The 11,532-nt window shown below is 35.0% G+C and overlaps 1 protein-coding gene across 1 annotated transcript; it reads left to right on the top strand.

Annotated features, from left to right (window-relative positions):
• Window positions 1–1,781: 1,781 nt before the first annotated feature.
• Window positions 1,782–11,532, top strand: MPK20 (MAP kinase 20). The gene is made up of 10 exons (XM_086444342.1): window positions 1,782–2,336; window positions 3,658–4,066; window positions 5,992–6,119; window positions 6,244–6,303; window positions 8,386–8,535; window positions 8,642–8,797; window positions 9,009–9,220; window positions 9,329–9,430; window positions 9,834–10,003; window positions 10,898–11,532. The coding sequence occupies exons 1-10, from the start codon at window positions 2,313–2,315 to the stop codon at window positions 11,257–11,259; spliced, it is 1,773 nt and encodes a 590-aa protein (XP_086300468.1). The 5' UTR covers window positions 1,782–2,312; the 3' UTR covers window positions 11,260–11,532.

Below are 11,532 nucleotides of genomic sequence, written 5' to 3' on the forward strand. Positions count from 1 at the left end.
TTAACAATTTTTTCAAAAATACTTAGTCATTTTAGTAAAGAGAAATTGATTGCATGTGACTTAATATTGATTGTGCTCCATCACTTAAAAATCTCTATTGTACTTGAGATTTTAAAACTTGATTTCGCATCTCGTATCATTCATGCGAAATACTAAGTCATCTCAGGCAAGTTGTTCGATACGTTTGAGACGTTTCATTCAAAAATTTAAAAAATGAATGTGAGATATTAAATTTTATTATAAAAATTGACTTATGTGTTCGTCTCATTCATGCCTGATATTGAGACAACTCAAACGATATGTCTTGATCTCGGACGAATTTTGAAACTATGATTGTATTCTATTTTTGTATGATTCCATTAACCATGATCGAGGATGTATAAAACATATATTTCATAATTTGTATTTTAATTTTTACAATCTTAAAACTCCATTCTATCCGTCACACTATCATATAGTTCAAGCACTTAGAAATCTCATGATCATAGTTTTTATACAAAACTAAGTCTAATTTCCCTTTTTCGACCCTTCAATTAGTATTCAATAACTAATAATACCTGTCAAAATAGGCTTCATTTAAGATCTTAACATGATAAATAGGATAAATAATATTTTCAGTAAGTGTGGAGAGTGTGATAAGCCTTACTCGAACTTTAGGCCGACAAGAATTTAGCAAAACTTTTAGTAGTTTACTACTAAATAAAGTCTCCCAAACAATAAGTGTCGTGATAATTTGACACCCCCATCACAGAACCATAGATCATTTGTCTTGGGATACACAAGAAAAAGATTTATGATTTTACATATCCCAAGAAAAATGATCTACAATTCTATGACGAGGCGTATGTTAGAGGGGAGTGTCATAAAATCATTATTCAAACAATTATCACAATGATTCATTTGAAATCATAGACATTTTCACATAAGATAATGCCAAATGGTAATGACGAAGAGTCTTCTGGTAAAGACTAATTTAATTAATGAAAGTCTATAACTTACTCTTATAATATTGAGAACATTATTTATTAAAATATTAAATTTTAGAACTTTTCAACTCATTCCTTAAAGTATAATGGTACCCCATTTAATCCTCTATGTTACATCTTCCATCTTATTTATCTTTTGGACATTATGTTATTTATTTTGTATTAATGTATCAACTAATTTCTAGTTCTTAACTTTAGTGTCTCTAAGACATATTAATATTATTATCTATCTTTTTTGTATACTTTCCTTGATTATGTTGCTACCAGAAGCCTTATGCAATCGATCAGATTATATAGATATCCTTTCAATACAATATAGGTCATCAAAAGGATCTCAGATGACTCATCAAAGTACAAAAACATTTCAGAAAATAGATTCCTAAATCATAAACGAGTTCTTTTTCAAGATACTATAAATAATATCTTTAAAAATATGATCTCCTAAATTCTAAATTAATATTATTATTTTTAACAACCAATTATCATTTATAAATAAAATTTATTATATTATTTAAAACAAAATAATATAATGGGTTTCTGGTTATGTAAAAATTGGGCCTGATGATATCACTTTCTATTTTTAATAATTATAAGTAATTAAATAAGTGACAAAATCCCATTGGACAGGCAAGGAATCTGGTAATACTCGTTAGCCTAACTATTACGCTCACATAAATAAGCTTAAAAGTTCAGATAATTACTACATACTGCCACTTTCGTATTTATCCATATAGGTATCCGTATAAAACAAGATGAGAAAGACGTACAAAAGCCCTAGATTTATGGCAAAAGAGTCTTTCTTTCTGTGTGTGTGAGATCTCTCCGAAATCCAGGATTTTTCCTTCTATAATCTCCATTAAATGTTAACTTTTCTGTCTTGAAATCTTATAGGGTTTCATCAGCTCTCGTCTGATAACCTCATTCACCATGAAATCTGCGTGAAAAAAGAGAAAGAAAACGCTTTATCTATCTGTGAATCTCATTGTACATGCATCTCCCGTGTATCTGGAAACCCGATCCAACGATGTTGAATTTAATGTGGAGGAGGTTTCTCTCTCTATGATCGTTAGGGTTTGCAAGGAAACGTTGGAGGACGAAGGGTGCATGAGGGATCTGGTTCGGTTTCTATGTTTTATCAAGAATTCGGACAGAATAAAGAGAGATTGCGGACTTGTGATCCGGAGCAGGGGTCGGTGGGGGAAATGTGGCTGATTTCCTCAACGATTGTTCATTGATTTTGTCGAATTTGTTTAATTATTATTAGATTTGAGCAAATAAGAAGGTTAAACTTACTTTTGTACGGTTGGATTTGGAGATCGAGGAAGAATGCAGCAAGATCAACGAAAAAAGGTGAGGGTCTTTCTCTTCCGTCTCTCTCTCTCTCATGAATTTTATGATGTTCTTGATCTTTTGAGATGACGTGATTTTTCTACTACAAAATTGGATCTTAGCATGAACTGAGCTGTCGAATTAGATTAATTTGCAAATTAGGAGCAATTTGGCTTAGATTGAATTTGAATTAATTTTTAAGTATTTTTGATCGATGTCCAATTTGTTTGTATTCGTTTAATTATTTTCCTTGAACATGTTTTTTTCCCTGAATTTTCTTTCTTTTTCCAAAAGCGTCCGAGCATCTTAGATTCTATGTTCCTGACTTCGTTGTCGGTACGTTACCCCTGTCATCTCCCTGTAGAACCTGATTCTGTCTTCCAAAGCGACAAATTTTTTGGTCTTATTAATTCCAATCTGCATAATTTTCTTGGTTTGGGATTTAAATTTGATTACACTTTGGACGATACTCAGCAGTTTAGAACTTGTTTGGGTTTCATTTATAAATAGGAATTTGGGTATTTTTATGTTTGCCTTTCTTTGGCGGAATTAGAAATTAGGTAACCCTCTGAAGTTCATGCAAAACTGGAAAATTATTTCATCATGGGTATTGCAGATTAATAAGAAGCACCAATTTTCCACATATGGTGCTGAACAAGAAAAATTTCCTTCTATTTGATCCATTGAAAGATAAAGTTACTTTCTTATTTACTTGATTTTGTTGGATGATAGCAACCAACTTGTTCTTCTTTTCCTGCTGTCACGTTGCCGTCACTATTGCAATTTTTTTGTAGTAATTTTTTTTTTCACTTTTACCGGGAGTTTATTGCTTCAGGAAGATATGAAGTGGCACCTTCATAGGACGAATGAAACCCGTTGTACCGAAATGATTGAAATGGATTCTTATATTCAAAGAGAGTTATTATTATATATTTCTTATCTTAATTCCTGTTACTTAAATAAGTTCTCACATGCTTCAGTTCTTACATATACTCAGTGAGATAAAAAAAAACTGAGCCTGCCATTCCATTTTCTTGTAGCTGATATTACGAATGATTTTGCAATTTTTTCACGGGTCTTGTTAATGTGGGCCTTAAGGACACACGTTAAAGTGCAATAAATACACTTCGGAAATTGGATTTTGTACCGAAAATTCCCTTTTTTTATTTATCAAAATACCCTCAGATGTTTATTCCCAATGTCTATTTATTGACTTTAACGTGTGCCCTTGGGACACACGTTAGCAAAACCCTTTTTTTCACTATAAGCTAACTTGCTTTCTGTCAATTATGACCTCATTTTGTAATATTGACATTCGAGCTTTTTTTCTCTATTTTTACAGAATTCCACAGAAATGGATTTCTTCACTGATTATGGAGACGCCAATAGATACAAAATTCTGGAGGTTGTAGGGAAAGGAAGCTATGGTGTTGTGTGCTCAGCCATTGATACACATACTGGAGAAAAAGTGGCAATAAAGAAAATACACGATATTTTCGAGCACATATCTGATGCTGCCAGAATACTTCGTGAGATTAAGCTGCTTAGGCTTCTACGACATCCTGACATTGTTGAAATCAAACACATAATGTTGCCGCCTTCAAGAAGGGAATTTAAAGATATTTATGTCGTTTTTGAGCTCATGGAGTCGGACCTCCATCAAGTCATCAAAGCTAATGATGACTTGACTAGAGAACACTATCAGTTTTTTCTTTATCAGCTGCTACGCGCGTTGAAATATATCCACACTGGTATATGAATGCTTCTTTTTTTTTTTCCGTTTCTTATATTCCATTTGGAAAAAATGAGCAGACTTATAATTGTTAGTGGCAGACAAGAAATTGCACAGAGATAGGATGCATGAGTTTTCTGTGTTTGGAAATCTTTCCTTTTGGTGAACTGAACATTTTGAAAACTCCATTCTCACTCAGAAGAACCAACATACTGTGGCCAAGAAATTCTGTTACTTTGAATTTGTAACAGCACTGCTGCATTTCTCATTTTCATGCAGTGGGGGTTGAATTTATTTTGGCAGTTACTGGTCTTTATATGCTTGAAGTAAATATTCAGGTTCCCCTGGTCTGATTTAGAATAATGGTTTTATCTTGGCCATGGGTTGAACATTGTATTTTAGTAAAAGAATGATGTTTACAGAGATATAAGAGACTTTGTTTTGTAGATTTGGTGTTGAAGTGGATGTACCCTTCCCCTATGATGACTCCAATTCTCGCTGACAAACAAACATAGGAGTTGCTATCATCATCATCATCATCATCAAAGCCTTATCCCTAAGATTTCATGTCGGCTAAATGAATTTCCTCCATTCCACTATATCCAAAGCCATGTCTTTTGTTATTGAAAGAGGGTTCACATTTGTTTTTTATCTCCATCCACGTTCTTTTTGGTCTTCCTTTTGCTCTTTTAGAACCTTCAATTTGAATATTTTTTCTAAGTAGGTTGTTATTGGCATTCATTGAAATACCCAAACCATGTTTGTAAAAAATTTCTTACTTTATCGCCTATCGGAGCTACTGCTACATTTCCCCAAGGGGGTGGGTTCATTTTTAATTTTATCTTTCCTAGTCTTTCCATTCATGTATCTCAACATCCTCATCTCTATTACGCTCAATCTATTGACATATGCACCCTTGACCTTTTGATATTCAGCTCCATAAATCAATAGCTGGTTTTATTGTTGTCTTGTAAAATTTTCCTTTCAATTGATTGGTACACCCTTGGACTAACTTTTTACTCACATTCGTCAGTCTGATGCAATAACTGTTGTCTACTTCTCATCGCAATTGAGTAGCGTTATGGCGTGTCATTTCTAGAGAACGCCCTAGCTAAGCCTTGCTTACTTCCCATTACTTGCTACCAGGGAATGCCCTAGCATGATTGGAGTGAAATGTCTGCGTAGGATTCATTTTAGGGGGTGACAGATTTCTACATCACCTGTCAACCTGCAATTCCACCTTCCCAACATGACCCAAAGGTTTTTGATTGTTGCCCTTTAACTTAAATCATAGCTACAAAAGTTCTCTCAAATGGGAAGTGTTGGGAATAGGTCAGGGTTGTAGTTTGTGGTAACAATTTCGGATAGGATTTCTGATAAAAATTAGTATTGATGCATTTACTTGGCACCTGCTTACTAGAGGAGAATTTCCAGCTCCTTCCTGTATATGCTGAAAATAATTATAAAAAAGCAATAAAACGAGGTAGGAGTCATATGTGGTTTCAGCTATGTTCTATTCCTATGTTTTATTTGCTGAATGGACTTATCAAACAGGGTAAGCTCAAGGCAATGTGGACATATTTATTGATGAGTGATTCTATGGTTGTTCTCTGTGTATCATATACGCATGATTTAATTTATTATAGAGGAATCAGTAACCATCTGTGTTATATATGCCTCGAGAAATATCATGTGAAATCTCTCAGGTGTTGTTGCTTAAGTTTGAATTTGAAGTTCATTTTCATAAGCCTGAGGGACTTTACTGATCCTGAAACTTGAACTCTCCCTGTTTATTTTCCGCTTGTACTGCTCATTTCTGTCATAGCATAAATGGTAATTACTCATAATACTATTTGCATTGAGTTATTGAATGGTGTCTTCTGTTTTTTGGAGCTCAGAAATAAGTGTGGGCTTCTTTCTGATACTTGTGCTAATTGGCTGCAGCTAATGTGTACCATCGAGATTTAAAACCGAAGAATATATTGGCAAATGCAAATTGCAAACTCAAAATTTGTGACTTTGGGTTAGCAAGAGTTGCATTCAATGATACCCCTACAACAATATTTTGGACGGTAAGTCAGAAACATCTTTAGTGGATCTGTTTTTGGTTTCTATTAAATCCTTTTTTGTACAACTACAACAGAGCATGCACATTGATATACTCTTTTGGTTTTTCTTCTGGAACAAATTTTGCAGGATTATGTTGCTACAAGATGGTATAGAGCTCCGGAGCTGTGTGGATCATTTTTCTCTAAGGTATGGTTTTACCTGCCATGAGCTGCTTGCACACTGATTTTATTCAGATTAAACTGCAGACCTGATCAGAGCGCAGATTTACTTATCGACCAATAATTATATAAGAGTGCAGAGTTTATATATAAAAAAAAATGTAATTTTTTATTTGAGCTGTAGTTGCAACTGTTTGCTGTAGTTGGATCTGTGTAGTTTCTTTCAGACACATCCATAAATGAATTTGATACTTTGGATATTTTACATCTTCCCTTTTTGAAGATTTTGCCCACTTAAAAGTGTTTGGGTTTAACTCGTGAGATGGATGTTATTAGTTGTGTATTAATAAGTTAATGTTCTTTAGAACATTTGATTTTGAGTTAATGTGCTTTAGAGCATTTGATTACTTGGCTGGCTGTGTAGCAGCCATAATCTACTTGGAATTATTTTGTTTTACTGCGAACCATTATAATGACCTGGTTAAAAAGGGTTGCCTGGTTTGGAATGTGGTTGCTAGAGAAACATGTTTCCAGTTGGTCTTGTAATTTTGACATTAAAGAGGTAATAAGAATATAAGATGCACAGTTTTGTCGTACAGATGGTTGTTTTGGTTGACTTGACCTTGTAATTAGTGACTCTTATACTTTTTTCATACCTAAAGATGGATATTCATATTTTCTTTCGTAAGGTACCACCTTACATGGCAACTCCTTTCTCCATCAAGATTAATTTTAGGGCATCCGTTTAATGTGGCAATGCTCCATTACTATCGTAGTTACATCAGAAATCTTTTATGGATCATTATTTTCCATTCAAATGCCAGTGATTTGACATCTGATGTTTGGTATTCACTCATTATTGGACTTTGAATTGCCTCATTAATTAAGGTAACACCCACAATCTTAAATGCCCAGATTCTGATGTCGTCATAGAAATTGGTTCAAGAATGGGCATATGAGTCTTGTTTCCTGGATGGACACAGATTTCCCATATAATATCTTGATTTGTGCTTTATTTTACTTATAGTCTTTTCAAGCCAAGTGTCATTTTTTGGTGATTCTATTATGGTGAATGTAATGAATCTTTTAACATTGCAAACAATTTTTTTTTCCTAGTAACATTTGCTATAATATATATTTTTTTTGATAAGTACATTTGCTATATTTTACTTATAGTCTTTTCAAGCCAAGTGTCATTTTTTGGTGATTCTATTATGGTGAATGTAATGAATCTTTTAACATTGCAAACAATTTTTTTTTCCTAGTAACATTTGCTATAATATATATTTTTTTATTAGTACATTTGCTATATAATATATTGTTTACACATTTCTGTAGTAAGAGAGGAAAAAACTAAAGAGTCGTGATAATATGACGCCCCCCTCTGACACACACCCCCCCTACGCCCCCATCACAGAACCGTAGTTCATTTGCCTTGGGATACACAAGAAAAGATTTATGGTTATGCGTATCCCAAGGCTAATGCTCTACGGTTCTGTGATGGGGGCGTTAGAAAATCATTACACAAAAACTAATGGTATCTGGTAGTGCAGGGAAATTAGAAAATATTAGTGTAGTAGTATCTGTACAACATCTGTTATTGGTATTGTGTCAATATCAGTCTTCTGAGTGTATTGAAGTGTCCGGATATCATAACTAGCATTTACGAGACAACTCAACAAATATTCACTCTTTGTATGATGGTAAGTTTTCTGAGGGGAGTTGAAACAAATGTCATTTTTAATCTGGTCCCAGTGGTAGCATCAGCCATTATTATTATTATTCTGAAGCATCTGTTCAGAAAAATGAAGTTGTAATGGTTTTGGTCTTCACAACATGATACATTCAGAGAAACTGATTTTGATATCCTCTCCAAACGTTCGGGATGTGTTGTCATTACTTTAAACTTTAAAGTAAGTAGTAATTCCTAGCTTAAAAAAAACTTTTTCAGGAAGGAATATTGAAGTTCTCTGCTAGTTGAAATATGTTTCCATTAGATAACTGTGTTGAGTCTGCTTTTAAATTCTGTGCCATTTTATACTGCAGTATTAAGGTTTTTTTTTTGGCTTTTCTTATCATGATTTAACTAGTGATGTCTTCTATATTGCAGTATACACCTGCAATTGATATTTGGAGCATAGGTTGCATCTTTGCTGAAGTATTAACAGGGAAGCCACTCTTTCCTGGTAAAAATGTTGTCCATCAGTTGGATTTGATGACTGATCTGCTTGGAACACCTTCTCTAGATACCATTTCTCGGGTATGACACATTACTCCATATATTTGTTGGTGAATTTTCTCCAAGTTATACTTTGGGGCTTTGGAGATTATTGCCACTATAATTTTTTGTCGTTTACTGGATCCAGGTCAGGAATGATAAGGCTAGGAGATATTTAACCAGCATGAGAAAGAAGCCGCCTGTTCCATTTGCAAAGAAGTTTCCGAATGCAGATCCTTTAGCACTCAAACTGTTGGAAAGGCTTTTAGCATTTGATCCCAAGGATCGACCAACTGCTGCAGAGGTATGCATAATAGCAATAAAAATGAATTTACGTGGATTTTATGCTGATATCTTCTGTTAAAGTATGTCTCTCATGTCTTTTTTGAATTTGGTGTCATGCATGTGTACCTCAATATGTATGCTGGTAATGTTACTGTAGTATATTTGGTTTGTTGCTCAAGTGGATTATATCTTGAATGGTATGGTAGTGATGGTTTTGTTGGGTGTTCCAGGCATTGGGTGATCCTTACTTCAAAGGCCTGGCAAAAGTGGATAGAGAACCTTCTTGCCAGCCAATCACAAAGCTAGAGTTTGAGTTTGAGAGGCGGAGGGTGACAAAGGAGGACATACGTGAACTCATTTTCCGGGAGATACTAGAGTACCATCCACAACTGCTTAAAGACCACATGAATGGAACTGAAAGGACAAATTTTCTTTATCCAAGGTTCTGATCGCATGGCTATTTAGTTTTCACTTAGTTCGCCCATTGATTATTGTTTCATTTATGCTGTTGTGCTGATTTTCCTTTTTTTTTTTTTTTTCCACTTTTAAGTGCGGTTGATCAATTCCGAAAGCAATTTGCACATCTTGAAGAAAATGGTGGTAAAAGTGGGCCAGTTATTCCACTGGAGAGGAAGCATGTTTCTCTTCCAAGGTAATTACTCTGCAAATTTGTTTTCTTTCTGTTCACTGTTGAAAAGCCATAGCTCCTCACTATTCTTTGAAAAATGTTTTTTTTTTCAACATTTTGTGGAAAATATGGATACCCTGAGTCATCTCTTTCCTACATGCACGACCTTATCGTGCATTTTTTGTATACTACAGAAAATGTATTGATTTGTGGCACGAATGCACATGAGTCGATTCACATGGTCACATAAGTAGTCTCCCAGTGTGCATTGTAGAGTGATTTTATGCTGATTCAAGTTCTATTACAACAATTGAATAGGCCATGTGGAATGGTTCCCACTTCTCAGTGGCTTTTATGTTTTGAAGCATTGTCCCAATGGTTCCCCTGGGGGTTGTGTATGATATTTCAACCCTTGTTCTGTTTACAGATCTTCCGTGGTCCATTCAAATCCAATTCCTCCCAAGGAGCAACCAAATTTGGGTATATTTAAAGATCGTCAGACTCCAGAAGATGCATGTAATAAGAACCCCAGAGATACAAATGGAAATTCGAGGAATTTGTCAAGGAATTTGCTAACACAACAGAGGATTCTTCTAGGTATGTGCATTCTCTCTCTCTCTCTCTCTCAGTGTTTCATTACCCTTTTAAAGCCCTCAATTTGCACCAAACTCTTCATTCTCACTTGTACTATTATTGATTTTGTTTACATCTACTAACCAAACCATCTCTAACAACTTTTCCTTATTTATCTCCTATTTTCCTAATTTCCTCAAACTCGTTCTGGGTCTTACCAATCATCCATCTTGGAACCCTCATCTCTACTATGCTCGTTTTATGAACATGTTATTCTTGACAGCCCGAAGTTCAGCTCCATAAAGCATAGCTGTTTTTATTTGTCTTGAAACTTTTCAATTGGTTTGATCTGTACCCATGATCATTGCACTTGTATTCCAAGCAATCTTTCAATTTATCCACCCATGTAACTCTATGGTTCACATCCTAAAGTCTTAACACACCTTCCATGGTTCTAGTATTTGAATTTACCCTCTTGTTTCATCTATAGACATTACATTAAGAGACCTCTACTTGAATACAAACAGTTGATCCATTCATAAATAGTGTAAATACGTATGAGCTTACTGAAAATCCTTCTTAATTGAAAACACTCTCGTCTCATCCCCGGTTGTTATAGAACTATTTATAACTCCAGCATTTACACCCTCAATAATGTTAATGTTGTCATCCAGAATCCCCTCACCCTATTTTTTTTCCTTAATCCCCAACAAATTAAGTCCCTTTGGAATCTATGACTATGGGTACTCTTACATGTATGTTGTAAACACTCTTCATGATTTCTATCACCCATCAATATCTCCTGTTCTAAATGGAAAGTGTTCTATTCTATTGCTTTGAATTTGGTCGATCAACTATTTGTTCCAAGCTTGCATTATTTGCATGATTAATTTAGATATACGTGAAACATCCTTGCAGCTAAACCTGGAAAAGTTGTTGGACCAGTCGTCCCCTACGAGAATGGGAGTAGCATCTACGATCCAAGAAGGTACGGAGACGCCGAGAGGGACCTATTGCAAACTAGACCACAACTCTCACAATGTGGCATGATGGCCAAGTTAGCCCCAGAAGTCACAATCGACATAAACTCCTCCTCCTTCTATCTCTCACGGGCAGGCATAACCAAGTCAGATCAAGCTGACGATCGAATTGTGATCGATGCGAACCTGCTGCAGGCGAAATCTCAGTTTGGTGGGATCGGTGGTGGTGCCACCACTGCAGCTGCTGCAGCTCATAGGAAGGTTGGCACTGTTCAGTTTGGAGTGTCTAGGATGTACTAGGACCAGAAATAGGAAGAGAAAGGGTGGTCACCACAATGAAGCAATCCATATATAAGAAAAAGGTTCAGGGCTGGAAGGAATATGTGTCACACTTGTGGAGGTTAGTGTACATTATATCTTAGTGAAAGTTATACAGTCCATGATTTAAAGGCAAAAAAGCTGGAGATATTTTTTTTCTTTTTAAATCTTTGTCTTATTCTTCTCTTACATTTAATAAGAGTGCAATAAGAAAAGTGGTGGAAAAAAAGAATGGAGAAAGACAATAAACTGCAA

The sequence above is a fragment of the Akebia trifoliata genome, chromosome 1 (assembly GCF_017979445.1).
Source record: "Akebia trifoliata isolate Shusen 1 chromosome 1, ASM1797944v1, whole genome shotgun sequence".
In the NCBI taxonomy this organism is placed as follows: Eukaryota; Viridiplantae; Streptophyta; class Magnoliopsida; order Ranunculales; family Lardizabalaceae; genus Akebia; species Akebia trifoliata.

Excerpts from the sequence above, each read along its gene's own strand:
- MPK20 (XM_086444342.1), top strand. The coding sequence starts at position 2,313 with ATGCAGCAAGATCAACGAAAAAAG. Across the intron at positions 2,337-3,657 it reads AGCAAGATCAACGAAAAAAG|AATTCCACAGAAATGGATTT; the intron begins GTGAGGGTCTTT and ends CTATTTTTACAG. Across the intron at positions 10,004-10,897 it reads ACAACAGAGGATTCTTCTAG|CTAAACCTGGAAAAGTTGTT; the intron begins GTATGTGCATTC and ends ACATCCTTGCAG.